At 36.8% G+C, this 24,945-nt stretch overlaps 1 protein-coding gene and 1 long non-coding RNA gene across 9 annotated transcripts in view; one reads left to right on the forward strand and one right to left on the reverse strand.

Annotated features, from left to right (window-relative positions):
- LOC124309137 (probable serine/threonine-protein kinase DDB_G0282963) overlaps positions 1-24,945 on the reverse strand; it is a 54,523-nt gene that overhangs the window by 17,375 nt on the left and 12,203 nt on the right. For 6 of the 8 annotated variants that reach the window (XM_046772477.1, XM_046772459.1, XM_046772439.1 and 3 more), the window contains 3 exons: positions 8,265-10,056; positions 7,981-8,149; positions 7,620-7,820 (listed from right to left, as the gene is read on the reverse strand). In XM_046772477.1, coding sequence (XP_046628433.1) covers positions 7,620-7,820; positions 7,981-8,149; positions 8,265-10,056 — 2,162 coding nt within the window. Of the gene's footprint in view, positions 1-7,619; positions 7,821-7,980; positions 8,150-8,264; positions 10,057-12,870; positions 13,416-24,945 lie in introns of those variants that run through there. The other 2 variants (XM_046772486.1, XM_046772469.1) reach the window with 2 other exon arrangements.
- LOC124309230 (uncharacterized) lies at positions 19,835-21,284 on the forward strand. Its single transcript, XR_006909204.1, has 3 exons — positions 19,835-20,047; positions 20,171-20,332; positions 20,743-21,284. It is a non-coding gene; the product is annotated as an uncharacterized LOC124309230 (long non-coding RNA).

Raw genomic sequence — 24,945 nt, forward strand, 5'->3', positions numbered from 1 at the left:
TTTTCACAAATATATCGTCCTTTTCCGATTCCTTGTCGAAAATTTAAATAACTTGTGCTTATTTCTTTTTTTTTCTTTGTCTACTCTTCTCGTTGTTATTATTCTTCCATTACGCTTCTTTTTTCTTTTTTTTTTTTGTCTTTGGCACTTTCTGCAGTCCTCGATTTATCTGTTTAAGTTGTTTTTTGTTGTTTTTTTTTTTTGTTGTTAGTTGCTGCTTATGTTTTCTAACGTTTTTTTAAATTTTTTTATCACTTTGTCGATTCAATTTTCTTTATACGTTTCATGCATTAATATACGATTTGAATACACATGATTATAGGGTACGTTGAGTTATACCGATTCTTTTTGCATGTAACAGACACGATGATTAATACAGTCCCTTTAAATAATGGCACGTGTGTATATTGTTGATATAAATATATTATGTTATTCAATTATATGTGTTGGAATGTTAGAAATTTTGTTTTTCATCCATTTTTGTTTCATATTCTTTCGTATCCATGCAAACGTGTTTGTAAATTGAATGAAATTATACAATCACTGCGTGACGATGAGAAATTTTCATTATTTTCATTAATTACCACTGCTATTTCTCATATTTTTTTTTCTCATTTTCTCACGAATTTTTATAATTTTTTTTTTTTTGGTTTTGCTTTTCCATCTTTTTTGAATAATTTGCTATACGACCGATAAGAACGAATATGATTCAACTTCACGATTTTCAATCACTATAATAATTGGTTCGGTTATACATGCTATAGCCATTGACTGATATTACAGAGATATATATATATATAGGTATATATTTTTTAATATATTATATACGTATCGGTTTCAGAAAATATGGAATACCTATGAGTGTAATATACGTATACCCTATAATCTATAATACGCTTTTCTCGGCGTGAAAATTTAGACGAAAATTTATTTTCCCCTCACCCTGCATCGCTATGTTATGTAGTTGAATTTGTTATATAATATAATGTATAAATATAACTACGTTATACGTAAATTGGGTATAATATGATATTCGCCTATGCGATAATGTATTATCGTAAAGTGGGTTTAAATTTCATTCGAAAAAGTTACGTGTAGTGTAATATAGGTGTACGTTTCATTGATAAACGGGTGTTCAATCACTCTATAATAACAATCTCTTGTCAAACCTATTCAAGGTGATATTATGTGAAATGTACAACGAATAGAATCTATGTTTTCGCAAGGCTGTCTCTCTGTGATATCGTACCTAATTATCGAAAGAACTTGCAGACGAATACGTTTTTTTCATACCAAAAAAATTAATTGTTTCAAACTTGTTAATCCATTTCTTTAACCTCAACTTCGTCATCAGCCCCGTTTTTTCATTCATAAAATATTGATATAGATACACGCGTGCTGCGTACTATGCGTTCTTTTTTTTTAGTGTTTTCCTTTTTTTATACACGCGAGAAGATTAACTACAACATGAGATAATTGTACCAATGACAATTATCCCAGGTATGTGTGTATGTGTTTATATATATATATGATGTACACAAGATTAAAAATTCTCTCTATAATATACCGCAATTCGCGCTATGACGTCAAAATTTCTATAATCATCGTTATACCAATCAGTGTTTTTCAGCCGAAAAAAATTAGCTTCATCTTTTTCTTCTCCTTATTCAAATCTCTCTACCATTAGGATAAACGAATACCTATGGTACGTATCTAACAATAAGTAAGTGTATTCAACCACTCGAATCACCGGTTAATGTATATACGAAATTGAAAAAATACACTCTTCTCTAAAACGCCCTGTAATTAACCGTTCAAATACTCTCTAATCAGTAATCAACCACCAGATTTTGTTATAGTTTCATTACTACACAATTATGATCGTTATTATTGGTTTTGTTCGATTTTGTTTTATTATTTCGTCTCCTCGGTGATATTGTTTCATCGTTATTATTATTATTGATATTATTAAAATATTCGGAATTTGTTTTTTTTAAATTTGTCAATTTGTTAGACGTTAACATTTGTGAAATTTATCATTATCACGTTACCACGTGTAATAACTTCACTCAATTTTTTTTACCAATTTCCGTTATCTTTGTCTCATTTCTTCTTTAAAAAATTTCCCTCCGTACAGACAGACAGACACAATAATCACTTCCAAGCACCGTCGTAATTTTATCGTATTACAATAAATTATCGGACAAGATATTAAATATAATGGAAGAATCGATATAGAAGACAAAAAAAAAAGACTCTACCGCGTACAGTGATAAAATAACAAAAACGAGACGGTATCGTTGAGACGTTTTTTTCTATTTATTTTTGTTAATTTCTTCCTTTTTTTTTCTCCTTCTTCTTCTCGTTACTCAGTTTCTTGCTTCTTCTTGATTACATCAATTAATCCCCGAGACTGTTATACTAATTATACGTACACGTATATACATCAATATATACGTATGCATACGCCTAGGTACGACGCAAAGTACTGTCTGTATATGTATACATATATACGCGTGTGTATATGCGTATGTATATATATATGTGTGTGTGGGTGTATAGACGGTCGGTTAGTTTTGTTAGTCGGGAAAGAAGCACCGTGTATTATCCATTCGCTAGTTAGGATAAGTCAGCTGGTAGTAGTCCCCACCCGTAGAGTCCTCAGCGATTTGCATTTGCTTCACTCGCTTTATAAGCTCGCTAGAACACAAAACACTCCCACTGAATGATCCGCTCACTCTCGATACACACACCATCCAGATAACTAACTAATTTAATGAATAATTAATTATTACGGTACATTATTCTACATGTACGTTATGTAATGTAATGTAATATACAAACATTATGTATTAAATACAATTCATTGTTACGTATCTGTAATATACAGTCAATTTGTACATTTTACGTCCAACGTTCAAAAATTCTGCCGACTGGTATAGCGTATATATGCGTAAAAATTATTTGTGCGTAAAAAATATGATCCAACCGCTGAATCTCGTCGTATCTCAACACTTGTTAATTTATACATCATACTTGATTTTTTTTTTGGTTTTTCACCCGCAAATATATACCTATATAAACTTTGCTTGTATACATAAACGTTCAACAGCATGGCTTGACACGTGATGTGAAGATGAATTTTCTCCGCCGATCAAAAATTTTCATAACCTTCCAGAGCTGAGTTGGAATATATTATATATTACCTCCTTTATGTACAGGCAGAAATATGTAATTCTCTCTATAATATATATTATTGTTTAAAAATTAAAATTTTTCCGGAAGGATATGCAAAATTAATATCGACTAATTACGTATAACGATTGACGATTCGACAAAAACAATCAATGCACGATCTGCAGCTGATGATGAATAATTTTATACATAGATGAAGAAACGAAACAAAAAAAAAAAAAAAACACCCTTCACAATAATTCACACATAAGAATTATATTTGCGAAAACTATGTGTGGATGTGAGTTAATGTTGTTCTTTCCGTATCAATCTTGGGCAAGAAAATAAAAAAAATAAAAAGACGACTTGATTTTTTTTTTTTTTTTTTCAGTATACGTTTGCTAAGCAAAAAATGAACAAATCACTGGTACCGTCAAAATTTTCAACATTCAAACACGACGTATACCTATATTAAAACTTATAATTACATCATCATAATTTATAATATAATTCGTATCCACACGATGTGTGAATTAATATGATTTATAAATTATCGTATAAATTTTAAACGTAAAATAATTATTATTGTTATTGTTGTTGTTATTAACGTATTTCTTTTATTTCTCAAACACTTTACGTTTAATTTATCGACCCGATTGAAAATCACTCGCTAATGTTGTTATGCTCGAATCGAGGGGGAAAAAAAATTATAAAAACTAAAAAAAAAATCACTTTCGATAAATTCACGGAGGTTTAACGAACGTAGACCCGCACGCGAGGAGCGCCGAGAGCGAACTGTAGTCTCTAGGCTCTGCAAAGCTAGTTTTCCTACAGATACAGCTTAATGCGCGGTTAGGACTCGGTCACTAAATTTGGACGCATTCTCTGGCGCTGTCGGCCTGTTTACTCAACGTATCTCAGCGATTCGTTACAAATACATTACATGCAGATTACAGTATAACCAAGTTTTCGATTTCCTTTTCAAAATGGAAACATTTTCCTCCATTAAAACTGACTTCTCCTTTTTCCGTACAAGAAAATTCCTACGTTCAAAGGCAAGATTTGATCGCGAGAACGATTCGTTATGAAAATTCGAAAACGCTTGTATATTTCTTATCGCAGTTTCAACGTTTCGTCTCGTATACGTTGCGCATTCAAATTTTGTTTACAGGAAATACAACCGAAACAATGGCGACGCAGAAAAGGATTTGGCGATGCGGAAACAGCTGCGCAAATATTTAATTATCGTCCTTTATGATGATTCGAAATTGTCAAACAAAATTCGAATATTATTTTTCAGTACGTGCGATATGGACTTGATGAATGTTTTACCTAAAAGTTATTCAAATTTTTATTCTATCGTTTGAAAATATATAGTATTTGGTGCACGTTCTACGTTTTTACGAAAGTTAATTGACCATTTTAACGGTTGATTCTTATAAATCGTAGATTCGATTTGTTCCTTCTTCCTTTCACCGTAGTGTATTAATAAAATAAAAAACCAGTTGAGCGACTATTGCGTTCAAGTTTATATTGTTATGATCATTTTTCTCAACAATTCTACTTTATCAATCTTGGTCGAGTAGGTTTTATTTTTTTTTTTTTTTACCGACTTACTGACAGTAGTCAACAGCAGTGATGTGAATGACAAAGTTGATCCAATTTCCTTCCACATATTCATCTAATATCATACGTTACACGGAAAAAGGTACCTTAATAATGAAAGGAATAATGCCCTACTTACAGAGATGAACCGAAGCGGATATTTTCATCAAAGAAAAAGAATCGATCGCAATTATGCGTGAAATCTATGTAGACTCACAGTTTCAGTGAAAATATTATACGCATATGTGCATAGTTGATAAAATTTCACGTAAATATGGAAATGTACGGATGTAAAATGTAAGACAAAGCTTTTGTATGGTAAAGTTGGGCTTAGCGACAGAAATAGTTGGTCGATTTATCGAGCGACTCAACATGCAGGAATTATATACATATATATATTTATAATATACTCCCTTACACCGCATGCGACAAAATATTTTGTACGTATTATTCCTAAAATATTTTAGGGTCTACTTTTCCTGCTTCTGCTCGTAGAACACTTTCGCATATATCGTTTCAATACCGAAGGAAAAAAAAATCACAACGAAAGAAGGAGTGGAAGAAAATGTAGAGAAATAAAAAAAAAAAAACATTCATGAAGACAGATTTGCCTTTGGGCGATAAAATTGCATTTAATGAAAAGAGGAGGCATAATATTTATTTGAATAAATAGGCGGTTAAAAAAAAAAGAATAAGTAATTCAAAACAGTTGAATAATAATGTATACTCAAATCGGCGAATATTACAGCAGCTTTTTTAGAATTAACCACAGATTTAAATGGTCTAAATTAGACGTTATTCTTCTTTCGGGCATAATTCTTTCAGAATCAAAATCACAAATGTGCTGCGGTATTATACGCATGGCTGTGAAAATATATCGTTTCAGGATGCGAGTTTTATCTTTCATGAGAATCGCTTTGTTTCCGGTTGAGTTCGAAATATCGACGGGAAACATGATCCGTGACGTCACTCCCCTAATATCCTGTTGCAATTACCGAATTAAAACGGACCCCGTCTAAATTCTGATACACAGCCGGGAATTTACGACGCTTCATGGTGATCGTTACGCCAATTTATATCGTACCATGTAGACAGAAAAACGACGATAATTGATAATAAGACAATTATCAACACTGTCGATATGCCGTGCCTTTATAAAGTAATAACACCAGTGCAACTATATTAATAATCGTATGAACCTGATGTGCACAACTGATGATTAATTAGACGCGTGTTTAAAAAAATTCGTACCTTCATATGAGAATTACTCGTTGCTAAAGAGTAGCAAACAACTTTGTAAGCTGGGTTAAGGGTGAGTCACAGGGTGATTCAAATGCAAAGGTGCCGAGCACATCGTATGTGCAAAGTACGCCGATCCATACTTTACGTCCATGCATGCGACAATCCCTTGTAGTTACTTTGACGCATAAAATACATACACGCGTACAAGTAACAGATGCTTGCTGGTTGTAAAGATGAGTCATCGTCGACTCTCTCAAAACGCGTCAATATTCTCTACCATTTCACTTCTTCTTTATGCTTCTTTCGCATTTTGCACAATACCACATTAAACGCGGTGATATATTCGAATCTCGACCTTACTGACCGATCGCGAGATTTTCCCTTTCTACAAGCAACTTTGTCCTTGGTTTATTCGGCCGAAAACATTTTACGGGCGATTCGCCTGCATTTATGCAATTCAAGGTAATACACTACTGAAATACGCCTGCATTTATGCAATTCGGGATAGACCTTGACAAAGTACTCTTGCATTTTGGCAACACCGATCGGTAAAATGTATACCTGGTTGCCTAAACGCAGGCGGATTTCGTTGAAAATGTATCTTGATTTCACCTGCGTTAAATTGCCCATCAGACATTTTCATGCAATATTGCGGTATGCGTTGATTGAATATCAACTGTCAATAGCTTTATTCTAGGTGTGTTTTTGTCATTTCTATACTGACAAAATTCACCAATCAGTGACAAATATATAACGTTCGTTGTACGCGTACCTACGTTATATTTAAGTATACTTCGTAAGTATACGTATACCTATGTACATACGAATATTATAAGCGTGGAATGAGTATTTCGTATGACACATAAGTAGATAAAGCTTCTACGCAGATGCATAAAATTTCAAATGACAATAAACATGGCGCAGTGGTGTATTGAAATAGATGAATCAAAAACTTCCCACCACCATTATGACCAACACACATACATGATATTATATGACTAACTTGCTTATAACAGAGGCGCATGCATGCGGAATTCGAAGCAAAAATTTATAACAACGATCGACCATATTCAAATTAAATGTGCATAGATATAATGTTTTACAGAGCGGCCATAAAAAGTCGACTTCACAATTCAACAAATGTTTCAGATTTTCTCGAAACAAAATCCCATTTTAATCCTTGGCTTATTTTCTGTCACTAATTTCACGTTAATTTGTGAAAAATTAATTGAATGAATTTTTTAATACTTCATAGTTTTTTCAATTCATTTAACAATAGACTCAACAATTTGTCAGAGTGAATCGTAGAATATCCCGCTATTTCCAGGTTTCTCAAAATTCCGACTTTTATGACAAACTCCGTGTCACACTTTTTATCGTCCCTCGTTAACAGTTGACAGAACAACGAAGAAAAAAATTTCTCACTGTTCGAAAATAATTTCGTTAAACAATTTGTAAATATTGACTAACACCAAAATCAGCAACTCCTTTCTTTTATGTCACATTTCATTCAGCAAAGAAAAAACGTGTTCCGACTGTCAACGATGATGCAGCTAAACGTGAGATAAAGTTAATAAAAAACATATACGTATACACACCCGGATTCTGTAGTGTTGTTGTGATTGTTGTTGTTGTTGGCGTTAAGATTGTTGTTATTAGAATTGGAATGTGTTTGTTGTATCGAATGATGAGCCCCCAGCAAGCAGCTCCATTCTCGCATAACTTCCTCCCCTTGAGCCTCGAGTTCCGAGAGAATAGTGGCGTCGTCCATCTCGTGCAACGCCGTATTCGAATCTAGTCTGTAAACATAAAAATAAGTGGATAAATGGTAAACAATAACTAGTGAAAACCGATCGTCCTCTTTCACTCTTCGTTTCTTCCTCCTTGTCCTCCACCTCTTCTCGTTTGAATATCGTGACATATTACACGTACATTTGACACGAGTAAAATTTTATTTACCGATGGGTAGATTCTTCGTAGGAACTAGCATCGCTGCGTTCGTAATCCAGCATCAAATCGTCCGAGGCGATAGATTCGCACGGTGACAATGTATCCACGCTTCCAGCACGACTGATTCTTCGACCATGCATCGGACTGCTTTCAACGCTTTTTCCGTGTACTCGAGCGGCTGCAAAGTGGATTAAAAGTGAGCCCAATCAGATATGAGAGTATAAAAAAATTGCATAGGATAAAAATTCAATCTCAGGTGACGAAGATGATGAAAAGCTTCGTAACGAACTCACCGGTCTTAGGATGAGACTCGACAAGCGTGTAGCTGTTCTCGTTGACCTGGTTGTTGACGATACCGGTCTGCTGTAATTCGTGACCAACCCTGACGGTCTCGTCGAAAGTGAGTCCGGGCTGATCGGCGATTTCGTCGTCGAAGAACTCGCGTCCCTCAGATAGACTGAGGGAGTTAGAAGCGTTGGTAGGTGTTCCAGGACTGTCGTCATCAATGGTGTTACCGGATTTCTCCATGACATTTTCCTTCCTCGATACCTTACCGTCTGACTGAGTAATACTGGCCGTTGGACTGTCGAAGAGACTGTCAACCGGGGATGTCTCGTCGTCGATCATGGTCGTCGCGGTTGCAGCGGCGGCGGCAAAAGCCGGATCTTCAATGGTGAGCAAAACTGATCTCAAATTGGTCTTTGGCACTTGATTTTGCGCTATCTTACCCTGACTCGATGCCGCGATAATCATCGCCTTTTTCATCTCCGCGTTATTATAGTTTGCCCTGCACTCGTCGCTCGAACTAAACGAGTACTCATCGGCCATCGCCTCGCCGTGTCCGTACTCAGGATCGTCGCTGCTAGGTGGACTGAAGTCGGACTTTACCGATGGCACCTTTTCGTACCGTGACCTATCCTTGTACCCCTTTTCCTCACCGAGTCCTTCGTCGTAACCCTCCGAGGAAGTGATCGACACCGAATCGTTGTACCTGTTATCCTTATTAATGACCCTCTGATAGTGCGATGTCCTTTCACGGACAAGACCTGTGTTCAAATTAACGTTAGCGAATAACTTCGGCAGCGTTATAACCGATATCTCGGTAACAGTACTGTCGTCATGAACGTCCCGAACGTCGAAACTCTTCCCGTTAACGACCATCCTGAGATTCCTCGGCCTGACATGCTGCCCTCCTCCTCCACTTCCTCCTCGCCGTCCAATCGTCGGACTTCCACCAGAGTTGTCCGGATAGTCAAGGGTCCTCGCCTGTCCTCCGCTCTCGTCACCGAGGCATCCGAACTGACTTCCGATACCAGAATCCTCGGTACCCGATCCCTCCTTAGAACTCGAGGTGCATTTCGACACGGTTGATATCTTCCGGCTCTGATTGGCGGCCGTCTTTGCGGTCTTCGAGTTCGAGTCATTGTTCATTCTGACGGCAAATTGCGGCTGAGGTAAATGACTCGTGTGCAAAGTGTACTTACTGATCGGCTCCTGGCCGTAAGACGACCTCTGAGCCTCGTTGCCGCCGCCGAGGGTGTTGTTGTTATGATTGTACGGAGAGCCGACCGGCGATGGTCTCAGCTTCGATACGACCGGCGCGTTGTTCGTGGTGGTGTAGACTCTGCGGTTGGTCTGTAGCTTGCCATGGAAGTTGGAGTCGGCTCCGGTCGTCTTCTCGTGGTTGTTGTAGTGACTCCCGTTGTGGCTGGCGCAGACATCCCCGACTTTGTCGGTGTATCGTAGCGGCTGCGGTTGCCTGAACCCGAACCTGTTGGTCCTCACCGATGTCCCGGTGGCCTCCTTCTTCGGCGGTGCAAGCCTCGGCGTTGATCTTCCCGAGGACGCGTTGTTGTGGCCCCGGTAGTTGCTCTCTTCGTCGTTCCGACGAACCGAACGATCGCTCTCGTGTCCCGCTGACTTTGAACGACGCCCGTGAGACGACAGCGATCCTCCGACTTCGGACGAAAAGGAACCCGTCACTGGCATCGGTATACCGGATGTTGGACGTCGGCGAAATCCGAACGACATGGCGGTCCCCCTTGTGTATGGCGTGCCCCGCTTCGCCGCACTTCTGTTGTCTCCCTGGATTTTGGATGAGAAAAATTACAACATGAATACACGATTTTAGGGTTCATGCAATAACTGGGAGTTCCATTTTCAAACATTGCGATTTTTTCGGCTTTGCGTTACGATCGATTTCAAATTACCTGTATTATGCGTACGTACATATATGTATTATATTAGACTTGTCGAAAAAAATCGGCTATTGTTTTTTCAAAATCGCACGCTTAACAGTTGTAGATAGAGGAAATAAGGAGCTCCTTTTAATTTAAGCCCGTTATATCAATAGTCAGAGGTTTCTGAACGCAATTTTCCATTTTCCATTTGAGTGAAATTAGAAAATAATTTTAGTTATCTCGGAGTTTTGTAGCTCAGAAACGAAGCAATATACATAAACGTTTGGTACATATTTTTGTAAGGAATTAAATGCTGTACAAAAAAGGTCCGTTGTAATCTTTGTTGAAAAAAGTTTTGGTTCTCAAAGTTGAAATCATGTAAAACTTCACTTTTTCGGAGACTAACAGCTAACAGCGATACTTATCACAAAATATTGCGGCTTTTATTTATTATTTTCTTATGTGAATTAAATGGAAAATGGGAAATCGCGTTCATGAACCTCTAAATATTGATATTGGGACCTCAAATTCAAACGAGCGTCTTATTTCCTTTTCCTACAACTATTGAACATGTGTCTTTGAAAAAACAAAAAGGAAAGAAATATATGAAACAAATATATTGGCAAGTTTATTGTACACACCGACATGGCAAATATTTCAAGCTGTACATAATCGCTGCACATTCGACCTTTTCAAAGTTTATCTCTCAAGCTCAGCTCAATACGATTCGTATTTATTCCGTTCAGTCTCGAACAACAGAGAAAATCAATGACGCGAATGTACATAGATATAAATAAAAACGCAAATGTGAATAGATATAAAATTGTGTCGTTTGTTCGACGTCGAAACGCTTTAGGTGAGAATCCACGCGCATGTAATAATCGGTAGGTATAATGTAAGGTCGCCAGTGCTTCGGCGCATTTACGGACACCTGTATATAATTTATTACCATCGCGTTATCTTGCGTGAAAAATAATACCTCGGATAAGCATTGATCGATATCGTTTGATACGAAATCCCGATTCCCTCATGAAAGAATAAATTGCTGATCGATCGGCAATTCATAATCGCAGAGATATACTCGACATCGTGACAAATAAATACGACTGACTTTTGCAGTCAATTATTATCATTATTAGACAGTGAAATTTTACGATCCACGCGCTGATCTGTGGATCCGAAAACTGTTCCGTTTATACCATATTATAATAAGTACTCGTATTCGAATATATATCTGTATCCGAATATTTCCAGAAATGAGAAATCGCAACGCGTGTGGTATTAATGAAAGTGCGGATTTAATCTTTCGACTTGTATTGTGAGTTACTTTTTGTGCATAAAGCTATACACGTATTGGTCAAGGAATTGTCATGCCTAGATTTGTATCAGTATAACAGTTCAACTTGACTTTGCGGTTGCGAATGTGACGCATTTGTATGCGCATATCGTATACAAAGAGGAATGGAACCTCGATCGTTATCGTCGAAATCACCATCGCGAATTGAGTATTCATTTTTTTCCGCTTTTTTTTCTATTTTTTTATTTTTTTGTTTCAACCAATCTTACGACAAGCTCCTTCGACTTTGTACCTCGCGATTAAACGGATCATATCATGAGGCGAGGTGTTTGTATTTTTACATATGTATATATATATATACACACACACACTTATTTATGGATGGATACGCATGCAAGGCGGTTGAATAATCGAATAGTGATTTTGCGCGAAACGTTGTCGAGGTGTACATTTATAATGTGAAATAAATTTGTTTGTTGCTTTGATTTTTCGTTATTTTCGTGAGAGATACGCGATACGAACTTTTAGAGTCCGACGAAACATATAAATACAGACTTCTAAGTAGCGAGTCTGCAATTATTCGGATAAGATGCGTGACTCCCGTGACGATTTGCGAGAAGAAACTAGCATGACCTTGTCAACTGAAGGAGATAGACAAAAGATCGAAACTTAATCACTAGACATAACGAAACAAGGACGGTATAATACAGAGATGGATACATTTAATCTCTCTGCGGTGACGAATGATAATAATCATGTAAAATCTGACATCTATCTCTCCATCTCTTTCTCTTTCCGTACATCGAAACACTGCACATCGAATGACTATTTCGAGTAGAAAGAAAGTATATTTTAAAAAAGAAGAAGATAAAAACGCGCGTTCTGCCTGTGTGAAGAAAAAAAATAAATTCCCAACGAGCGTGTTGAAAACTCCATAATATGTAGTACAACAAATTATTTAAAACAGTAAACGTTCCTCGTCTTTACATCCTTTGTAAACTGTGGAGTATCCTCCACCACGGTACAACATAAGTGGTGTATGTAAGTGAGAAGCAGCTTGTGGAGAAATAAGAGCGTGAGAGTGTATTTTGGGAAGCTGCGTTAGGTGGAAAAAAAACATGAAAAAAAAATAGAAAAAAAAAACGCTGCGATGCTCTTCGAGAGCAAAGAAAGTGCGTGTGTGTGTGTGTGTGTGCAGTGCGGTGCAGTGAGTCTCTTTGAGTAAATACGACGAGCTTTTAGTAAACGTGACACACGAACCACAAGGCAAGCACAGTGCACGTGATAATCCGTGACTCGCGCGAAAAACTCAAAAATTGCAATAATTTATCGAGCGAAAGATTTTTTCCGCCAATATTTCCACATCGGTTATTGACTTTCGATTTTGAAATCGGCCCGTCCGGCAGCAGCAGCACCGCTTACCGATGACACGCCGCGTATTTCCTCCTTTTCGCACTCATCATCCTCGGTCCCGTAAGAATACCGTCTACGATAATCCATGATCCTCTTGTTGTTACACGAGGTTGAATTTAACCAGCCACAATGTTGTCTCCTCGCCGCAGTGGTTGGTTTCACCCGGAGAATAAGAAGATGAAGAGCCTTCCAGTCGTATCGATTGATCAGCCGCGGTGTTCAAGCCAGCAACCTTTAATATTCCGCAAAGCTCCTCGGCAAATATCACAAATCGGCGATTGGTTCTTCCGTTGTGGTTGTTATACGTATTCAACGATCTTTCCTGAATTCCGTATTCCACTGTGATTCCGATTTCAAACTCTCCTCCATTTATACCGTACACCTAGAACTCGTTCGCAGGTTGATAAATACGCTGTACAGTCGAACATGTATGCACGACCGATATCCTTGGTGCGGATCTTTTCTTCCACTCCTTTCTCTCGATACGACGATGACAATAATTCTGCAACTTCTCACTGGCTCATCGTTTTACTCGTTTGATTTTCACACCTCCCCCGCCCCCCCCCCCCCTGCCGCCGGTTTTCTATCACCCTGAGATCGATCGTCGCACAAGTCGTGTCGTAGAACTTTGGCGATTAAGGTGTAAAGCGATTGAAATTTTCGCGACGTTCGCGGATACTCGCGTTTTCGGATCGTCGAGCCACTCGTTAATTCCGTATCTTCACATCGCTGCGGGTTAACATCAGCCCGCTTCCTTAGCCTCGTCGTCGATGTGATTCGACGAGGATTGCGATCCGAATCACGAGATCTTTTTTTGTAAAATTTCGTTTTTTCTCCTCCTCCTTCTCCTGCTTCTTCTTCTTCTTCTTCAGTCTTTCGCAGCAGCACCTCGTTCCCGGTTCTGACGAGTGCTGCGTTTAACTTTCGAGGTAGACCACGACGGCGAGGGCGTCCGCGAAAGAGAGATTGATCCGACTAACTGCGCCGGCGTCGCGACGCTCCTCTCTTCGCCGTTTACGACTGTACCTATAGACAACGACACGCTGGGTATAGAGCTCGTTTCTAGCTGGGTGGTTAACGGGGAAAGAGGGAATGATATAATAAGCCGCGAGGAGGGATAGCTAGTCACGTGTATCGTGTCGCCGGCACTGTCGTGTCGCTTCAATTTTAAACATTTTCAATACATGCCTCTCAAGTATACCTATACATGTGACGTAGGTATGTAGTTCACTGGATCGCGTCGTTGAACGGAAAAATTATATACAGTTTGCCGAACAGAGTTGCGCGAAGAAAATACAAAAATTATAGCGAAGCTCCTTGTATTCTTATATTGACCTACGACAACCTTTAATATTCAGGCTGGCAACAAATTTTTGAGGAAAAAATCACGTCAAGTTTCCAGCTTTTCCAGGACCCGAGTCCCAATTTTCCCCAGTTCTAGCAAGTTACTAAAACCTGAATCGTTCAGCTTTTCAACTCTATATTCGGTTCAAATACAATTAAAATTGATAAAAATATAACGTAGGTACTAAAATGCCAGTCTAAGCCAATTTTTTTTTACACGATGTTAAGAAGTAAATTTATCGTCTCAAAACGTTATTTCCGATTCCCGTGATAGAAAAGTGATATTTCTAATTTTTTCCCCGACAACTCCCGGTTTTCCACGACTCGTTTTAAATACTCTTATATTTCCAGGTTTTTCAAGTTTTCCAAGTGTGTGACCACTCTCAACATTATACCTTATGAGATATAATGCTGCAGCATGCAAAAGTTGCGGAATTTTGCGAAAAAAATTCATCGAACGGTCAAATATCCATGTGGAATGAAATCAGACGATTCCTTATTAACTTTCTGAAGTGATAAGTGAAAATGCATTTTATTATAACATAAAAAAAAAAAAAAAAAAGTTATACAATATTTGTAATTTTCTGCACACCGAAGGAATTCTTCTCTTCCCTAGTTCCTTCAATGATACTTTCGCCGTTGCCAACCTTCTAGCCTTACCAACAAATTAAGAAAATTGTATGGCGACCTTATTTTTGTCATTTCGCAGAATCGTTGTAGAAATTAGAAGAATACGAAAATTCGAATATCTGTAGCGTGACATAACCTCAAAACGTAGTGAGAATGAGCTGCTAAACTACGTTTACCAAACTTTTCTAAATGACCTCACCATCGCAACTGCAAACATTATAAATTTCCCAAAGTTTGAAATGATTTCGTCACTCACAAGAGCGAAAAAAACGTCTATGAAATAGGAGTCGCTAGCTCGGTCGGTAATACGAAATCCCCTTAAACTGCAGCCCGCATTGCGCTAGTGTAACGAAAACGATACGTGGACAAAAAAAACGATTGCACTGTGCACAGAAGATGTAAGAAACCGACCCTGTGCCTAATCAGATTATTTTACCAAATATATAAGTGGGGTACAGTCGGTAAATTATCTTCGAAGAATTCTCAACACGGTCGTATATTAATCTTAAATTCCGTTTCTGTTTAACTGGGTATGTTTAACGATTATTTTAGATACGGGATCTGAAAGAGGGACCCAACCCACTCGTCGATACAGTTCATACCGTAGGCTTCGAGGTATTGATCCCTGCTCGACCTTGAATGGATGGCAAGGAGAGCTTGTTGCACCCCCACGTGATATAAAACTGCGTAGTAGAATCATCCCCCAGATTTTAGCAAAGAAGTGATATTTCTGTATATCGTATGTCGTTTTTTTTTTTTTTTTTTTTTGATTTGCCGCAGTATTATACCTATAAATTCTACTAAACTTTGCACTTTGGATCAGTGGATACCGAATCGAAAATTCGAAACGCGACGAAAGCTTTGGGGGAATATTATGTCAGTAGTCATCGTGATTGTTTTAAACGTTTTTCTCATATATTGTCATAATTATTGACGTTCGATCAAATTTCGCAATGCTAATATTATATAAGGTATGATAAAATATGATCAGCTGATTTTGACAAACGTCGCAATGATAAACCTGCAGCTGTTCCAGCCTCAAGTGTTTAAAAATTATCGCAAGCGCTTTATTATGGGTATATCTATGTTAGGCGAGTTGTAAAAGTTGCGGGAAATTCGCATCATTCTGTCTTTAATTGTTTGCAGACATTCTGGATGGCGTGTTTAGGGTCGATTAACCACGTAATTAATTGTGTACGCTTTATAGCTGAGAAAAAAGAAGGAAGTGAACAATAATAAAAGAAAGAAAAAAAAAATATATCGTATCGAAATGCTTTCCTCTTATTCCCTCGTTTCCTCTGTCTGTCCGTTGTCTGTAATACCGTTCTTTGTAGCTTTTGTTACCAACTATAAATATAGTTGCGGTGTTATAGGTAAAGGTATATAAATTACCTCCGAATAATTACAGGGAAGAATTAGACGCGAGATTAATTCCGGATGATTTGATGCTAAGTAAATTGCTGCAAATATATACCTGCAGTCGATAATTTTAAATTACCATCGTCTTAAATTTGTCTGGTTAAACTTGATCGGAAGAAAAATCAAGGAGAGGAAACTATCATACTGTAAACGATTTTTAAGGGGATTGAATATTCATTCCTTACCGACTGAGTTTAATGTTTTCTATTTTGGCTATTATCAAAGGCTATGCATCGCAATGAAAAAAAATCGTATATCAACCGTATTCTACACGCAATTTTGAACAAAAACACGGCGATACAATTTTGTTTAAAGCAAAAGTAAAGAAGTTGGAGGAAAAATAATAAATCACGAGTACGGTTTTGTATCAGTTACGATGAAAAATAAATAGTCAGGAATGCTGTATAGTAATTTTTCCCAGTTTCAATACAATACAACATAAGGCAAAGTTGGACTAATCCAATAGACAGACTTGTTTGTTGTGACTACACCGAGCTATATACAAATAGGTAATAATATAACGATTGACTTTCGACATTCGTTACGAAATATAAGTCTCTGGGATTTGCGTAAAGAGGATAAATCTCCAGTGTAATACCACTAAAATTAAGTGTCACGTGAGTTTCGGGCTTTTGCAAATAAGCGGCAATGAAAACCGTCGAACAAAAAACCAACGATCAAGGCGCAGACAAATTACCGAGATACGGTACAAAAATAAACGGATATTATATGGAGAGAATAAACGAAACACACCTAAATCGATTCTACCGTAACTTGTACGCGATGCGTGTTACGAAAACATAACGTATGATGACTGTATACAGTATTTTCGTCAAGCTGTAGTGTATATAAGCAAGTACAGCAGTTTTTCGTTGAAATAATTCGTTCCCCGAAAGTCAGATCGAAAATACGACAAGCAAATTAAATGTACTACGGAGTGTAAATTCTCCCATTCCGCTGCACACAATTGACAGATTTATTAGGTAAAGATTCCCGCAATGAGCGCATTACAGCCGCACGGAGCGCGGTTGAAATTCCGAATCTTAAAAGATCCGAATGCAACAAATTCCGAATTGTTTTGTGGCGAAAGTTGAAGTAGAGAAATCAAAATTTGACGATACATCAAAGTTTCGAATGGTCCAAAACCCGATGCGCAAGGTTCTGAAAGTGCGAAAATGAGAAAATTAAAAAACCTAAAACATCGAAATTTCGAGTCATCGACGTTTATCAGTTCTGTGAATTTCTCTCCGACCTTTCTTTGTCTTGGATTTTCGCCATTTTTATGTTTGGTATCTCGGTAATTCTGATTTTCACTTTATCTTATTCTTCTCTTATTTCCTACACCCAGTCGTCGAGTTAACTACGCTGTGTGAGTATATTTCAATTTTCGGCTTTCAAATCAATTTTGCTCTATCAGAACTTCCCTTTTTGTAACTTTGCTTTATCGTATCTTAAATTTTCAGAATCTTTGATCCAACGGGTTTCCCACCATTCGAAACTTTGTTGTTTTTTCAAAGTTTCATTTCTTTACTTCAAGTTTCATCGCCAAAATAATTCAGAATTAGGCGCTTTCGTAACTTTTCAAATTCGGAACTTCGACCCTACACCAACCGTAAAAGAGAACTAAAAATTCTACTGCAATTACATATAGTTTTTAGAATTAGGGGGGGATGATGATGATGATAATGATGATGATGATGATGATGATGATGATACGGATAATGGACTACGCTGCTGTTTGGTGAAAATTTTCAGATAATTTAAGTGGCTGCAACAGCGCAGCGCGATGCCGAACCGATGACGCGTACTCGCAGTTTAATTGGCTTCTCATCCAGAGTTTCCCCTTGGCAAATCCCCCTGGAGAAGATTTAGTCGAGGGTCTCCGAGGGCACTCAACTGTCAAAGTCTATTCTTCGCTTCGCGTTTATTCGCTTCACGCGGTATATCTGGTGTACCGGCGTGCAGCTAGATAGCGGAATTTTCGCATCTGCAATGCACGCGCCTGCAATTTTACGTCATACGTTGAAAGTGCTTGCGCGGAGTGCCTTGAAAATTCCTGTATACGTCTCGTTCTCGGTCCACGTTGTGAATTTACAAAGACAGTGAGACGTAATTTTTCAATTTGGTACTGAAATAACGTTGTAAACTAAAACGATGAATTGTTAGGGAAAAAATGTTTTTGGCTTCGGGGAAAGAAAAAATAATGAAGGAAAAAGGTACGCATATTTTGGAAACTAAACTCGTCCAAGTTCATTGGAAGAAATTGCAAAACAAATTAATTTTTGTCGCAATGCTTTGTTACGTTGTACATCGATACTGATTGCAATATCATAAATCTCTGTCTAATTTTGTCGTAAGTAAAGAAAATACGGTTTATAGTCACACGAACGTTGGGCAGGTCAGGAAATGGTCAATGAACGAGACTGTAACTTGAGTGTGTCAACTGCGGATTGGCAAAGGTGCAAATATTAAGTACTTGCAATATAATAACATTATTTTTTTTTATAAATGACGTGACGTGTTGGACATTTAAAATGAATTTAGAAAATACAATAAACTCAAAATAACGATTAAAAATCGCAATTTTTTTTTTATTCGACTATGGAATTCGTTCTTTTTATTATACGACTAGTCACCGGACGGTGGTAATATTCGATAATGTCGATCGATATCGCGGATAATTCCACGCTAATATAATCTTGTGATGTGACTACGTACTTTATACCTACATTTTAACACGCGTAGGGTTTCTCATGTTCGTGCAAAAGCTTCCTCAGAGCATGGTGCGAAAGTCTAGAGAAATTTTATAAAACATTCCGGTTGGTAACGGTTGTCTTGCCTCAAATATCATTTGTCATGCGGCAAGATTATACCAAAAAAATTGCACGTTTTTTTTTCAATTTCAATCAAACAGATAAAATAAGAACAATTCGACAATTTCCTTTGAATATATCTCGATATCACTATATGGCTGTAATTTTTTTTCTCAATTATCTCACGATAACAATAACAAGCAATAAAAAAAACAATCTTTGCAATCTTTAAAGAAAGACCGTTCATGTCGCTCTGTAAAAAAGCAAGTGTTGTCATTTCTATAATCACAGAGATACTAAGTTGTAATTTTATTTTATTTTTTTTATTCTATAAATGAATCATAATCGTTTTTTCACCGACGCATATCCGTAATCAGCTGTTTTCAATGAGATTACCGAATGGATTCAACTTTTCTGCACGCATTGCGCAGCGAAAATATATTAATAAAATAATTAGCGCGTAATTTCCGGTCTCACGTATAATTCGGAAGTATGAATTACTGTTTGAACGAGATCTTAAACTGAATTTAACTAAAAAATAATTGATAGAAAAAAAAAATAAAAATTATCCGCGGATGATATTTTTTTTTATTACCTACAATTGCAAACAAACATCGCGAGAGGTGGAGTAGAGAGTTGCAAATTGAGAACGTTCGATAGTTCAACCGGCTGCTTAAAGAGTTCGCTGCTAGTCAGTACCTAACTGGCTACAGAATCGCATGTATAAATATGTGTATGCCATTCCAGTGGAAATCAGGCACCAGTCAACTAAACTTGTACATACAATAACTTTCACGCTGCAATTTTATATCCATATATATCAGATACGTTTTACCATAGTGATGGAAAAGTTCATACTTAGCATCGTAGATGCACGAAAAATTTTCTCCGTCAGAAGTAGATTTAGTATATCGCGTATATAAAGTAAAGGAGGATGTGAAGCTTATTTAAATTGGTTTTTTTGAAGAAAATAAAAGTTTGTTCGTATTACAAAATTAATGTAAAAATCTTTGATTAAAAAACAAATAACCAATTAAAGACCTAAGGCTGTTTCAATTGCAGATCCATATTACCGGTGAACCGTGTTATACTTTTCTCATTAGAACGCGACATATTCCTGCAGCAATGGAGAAGGTGTCTTACAGGTGCCTGTCTACCTACACACCTGACATTTTACACCTGAACATCATTTCCGAGTGGTTTAATTAACCGTATAATTAGACGGCTGACGTCTGATGCGGGAATAAAAAGCAGCAACAAACGAGGTGGGTAAAATAAAATAAAAATTACACGCTACGTGTACAATCGTTGCTGCTGAAGTGGGAAAAAAAAAAAAACTGGACAGAGAAACGAAGAATAAAGAGGAAGAAAATCGCAGACGATTTGTCAAAGCTTTGAATGTGAGAGATCAGAGTATCAATTATTATCATTCTCTTGCTTACCGAGTACCTATTTGATGTAAAGAGTGAAAAGTAAATTAATATTTTCACCTGTAATTGAAAAATATTCCGAACGAAACTATAAATTATAAAAAAAACTTTTCCGCTATCAAGTCTACACACTGAAAAATACGAAATTTTTGTTCCATATGCACCGTTTCAAAAAAAAAAACGAAACAATCGATGAATCAATTAATTTTCACCGATCCAATCGAATCGTGATCGATTATTTTCAGCTTAGTGGGCATCGCTACTGGTTTTACCATATTATCGGGGGATGAAAAGCCAAAGGTCACTTGGCGCAGGGTATTTTATCTTATATGCATGGACAATACATATGTCAGGTAGTACATAAGATAGTAAAGGGGGAGGATGAGTCAGTGCGTCGCGACGCCGGATCAATATTAGCGACGAGGGTGTACGTATGCATTTATACATACGTAACACATACCCTTTCCACCCTAAAATCTCCCACCACTGCAATCTTAATTACTTTTCTCTCTGCGGCAGCTTGAGCCAAAGACCTTCTTTAAACCGGCTTGGTAAGGAAAAATTCCGAAGTTTGTATACAATGTTTTGGGTAATTAATTGATAGAAAAAAAAAAGAATCGGTTTTTTCCTCGCTCTTGCCCTCTTAAATTTTAGTATTTGATAGAAAAAAGATCATCTAGCTCAAGTCTGTCGGATCGTTATTTCAATAATTTTCACTTCGCATACATTTGACATGGGGTAGTTTTAGTTTTCGTTAAAAGTAAGGAGTAAGAGATTGAACGGTCTACTAAACCTATATTAAATTGAATAATTATACGGTTGAATAACTTATTTTTCAATATAATAAAATAAGCTTACACAGCTACTAATAATAATATATTTTTGTACCTATTGTACAGATTTTACAGTGAAGATTGCGCAACGGAGGAAATGAGATCATTTTATTGTATCGTATTAGATCAAAGACCGCAAAATTACGGTATATATGTATAATATGGTTATTAAACGAAATGTACAAAGAATCCCGGGTTTCAAATTAAATACCCACTTGTAATGTCTGTATTTGATTTTATTTGAAATATCATGCGGCAAAGGTATTCGTCTCTGTATACGATGTTAATATTATAAGGTAAAGTAGAAAGTTGCGTAAAAAATTTACATTTATTACGGTGTAAGTTTCTGTTATAATAACAATTGAGGTGATTACGTAACGGGGTAACTATTACACCTAGCTATGTATACCTAATACGCGGACAAGTCGACGACAAAACTTCGTAGTAGATACCGCGAGATAAAATTAAACAACGGCTGTTCAAACGAGAAGAAAAGTAAAGATATGTGAAAAAAGAAACGAAGGAGGAAAATAATAACTAGAAGAAAGATCCACGAAGTAACGTAAAGTGTAATAATTTAAAGCACCATAACTTTTCGTATCAATGTCATTATTAGCATGAACTATAATACAGGGTGGCCATAAATTTAAAAAAAAAAAAAAAATTCCATGACTTTTCCAGCTTTTCCAGAACCTAAAACCTAGTTTTCTTTGATACTTGCCCAGTTCTAGTAAGTTACTAAGACCTAAATCTTTCAGCTTATTCACTCTATACTAGGTTGAAATTCAATTCGAATTGAAGAAAAATATAATTTCGAAAAAAAGTGAGTTTAAGCCAATTTGTTTTCTCGACGAGAAAAAGTAAGTTTGTTACCATAAAAAAATCATTTCTAATTTCCATGATAGAAAACTGATATTTTCACCTTTTTCCACGACCAAATTAAAAAACCTCTGACAATTCCAGGTTTACCATGTTTTCCCTGTATATGTTCTGTACGTACATATAATTTCACTACATTACGCATGTTTCATCGGATTTATTACGCATATGTACGTTATTATCATATAATATTTCAAATTATTTTCCAAAAACACGAATTTCAATCTGAATAATTTGTTTTGACGACCTAATCATTGTGCGGGTATGGTTTAAATAATGTTTGTTTCTTTCTGTTTGTAGTTTGTTATTATTATACCGACCGGTTATATGAATGGTGCGCGTGTATCTACTTCAACGTAGGGCCGTTGAACCTTACAAAGGTAGAGCCACAGCTCATGTACGGAGGTACATAGCATACGTAGGTAGGTGCGTTATGTATCTACGTACGGGTACACGTAAAGACTTGGCCAGGTTGCGGAAGACATGCGAGAAACGCGTTAGAGGGACCAAAGAGAGATACATCGTAACTATAATACATACTTACGTAAAATCGGTGAGTTACCGAATCGATACGTTAAGTTTTTTGTTTTTTTTTTTTTGTCAATTAGTGAAAATTGTATGAGAAAATCAGCCAAGAATTGTTCAAACCAAAAAAACTCACGATGAGAATGAACTCGTTGAATTTATTCGAATCGATTTAAGGATGTATATTATTTTGTACAATTGATCTTTGGAAAAAAGAGACATAAAAAAAAAAATAACACCGACAACTTTAATAGTATAATCGTATAAATAAGGAATGAAACGAATGAAAAAATGAGTACAGAATAATTTGATATTATTGCAGACGATTAAATGAAATCAATCGCAGAGTGAGAATAATAATATAATTGTTACACGCGGTCGGAAATGTTTCAACGCGTCTGTGCAACTTCAAGTTGTAATTCATGCTCCGGAATACGTATTACGTATATACGCATATAAATGGCTGTAAACGGGTGCAGTAGCTGCGTTTACATGTGGGTGAGTAACGCGCAAGTGCATTATTCATGTACGTAGACGATGAGAGAGACGAGCTATAGCTTGGAAGAATTCCGGTGAGCATAGCTTATAGGCGCCAGGATAACGGTCGAGTAACGATTTTACCTTTACACCGAGATCAATGCGGTAAAGGCGAATTAGATTCGGACAGCGTTTCCTCTGCCGCGCTATTAGAAATAATTCACGATCAACGGATCTTTTTATTCTTATTCTTATTCTTATTCTTATTCTCATTCATTTCGCCTTTGCGTTTCAAAAGATCGATGTGATGTTAAGAAGCTGCGAAGGATTGAAAAATACTATTCGATTTTGCGTATTGAATTTCACGCGATTAGATACTTTTTTTTTTTTTGAGGGAGAGAGAGAGAGAGAGAGAGAGAGAGATTTTTCTTTGTATACGGGGGCGGGGTTGAAGTTCCGGAAACGGTTAATTCCGAATCATTTGGTGGGGAAAGTTGTAGTAAAGAATAATCAGACTTTGAAGAAACAACGAAGTTTCGAATGGTCGTAAAGTGGACGGATTAGGATTCCGAAAAATCAAGTTACGATACAACAAAGTTCGAAAAAAGAAAGTTTGGATGGAGCAAGATTCCGAAAATTAAAATATACTCACATAGTGGGTGTGAAAAATCAGAAAACCGAACGTCACAATAATCAGGATTCCGAACAAAAAAACATCCAAAACAAAGAACGATCAAGCTGGTGAAATTTTACCAGGGCAAAAATTCACGGAACTGAAAATTTTTCATCACTCGGAAATTCGATGCTTCGGATATTTTAAATTCCATCATTTTCGCACTTTCGGAGCTTTGATTTGTCGGAGTTACGCAGTTTTGTCCTTTCGGAACTTTTCAAATTTGGAATTTGAACCCCGCCCCTGTATACGCGTAACAAGTTGGAGTAATCCATAGGCACGACCTAATCATGTATAACAAGATACAAAATTGTGTGTAACTGCGAAAAAATAAATTAAAAATCTTTAGTTTCATTCGTGAAACAAGAATATTTTAACAGGTTTTAATTGAAAACTGTATACAGTAATAAACTGGTTTGTGATTCTTTCGAAGATCGCCTTGTTTGGTCACGATTACGAAACATCGACTCGAAGGCCATATCGCAAGGATTTGCAAGTAAGCATGTCGAGAATTACGGATCGTCTTATTGTCTGTTAGACCGCGGCAAGCGAATTGCACGTGGTCAAATAGTGGAGCTACAACACCGAGTATTTCTCGAATTACGTAAACCCGTATGCGACTGCGTACACTCATTATACGTACAAGTGTGCAGAGATATATATGTTCAATTCGCAATTCTACACGCAGTTTATAATACATATAACGCTGCAACTTCATTCATGAATGAAACGGCTAAAGATATACATCGCATATGTCTGCGTATTTGAATGTAAATTCTCCGTCGCAATCTGTAGTCGTCGAATTTACGCTTATAGAAAATACGGAGAATAATTGACGAAGAAATGACAATGGTCTGAGTACAAATCAAAATTACTCCAGCTGCGATAAAAAAAAAAAAAAAAAAAAAAAACGTAGAATTCCAATTAAATCTCCAGTTTTGTTCAAATTTTGTCACAATTAAAAGATTAATAACGTATCACTTGTACCCTTTGAAATAGTACGATCGTTGAAAACTTCAGAAGTAAATTGAAATCGAACATTATTTATCATTAATATCTCC

This window comes from Neodiprion virginianus, chromosome 1 (assembly GCF_021901495.1).
Source record: "Neodiprion virginianus isolate iyNeoVirg1 chromosome 1, iyNeoVirg1.1, whole genome shotgun sequence".
NCBI lineage: Eukaryota > Metazoa > Arthropoda > Insecta > Hymenoptera > Diprionidae > Neodiprion > Neodiprion virginianus.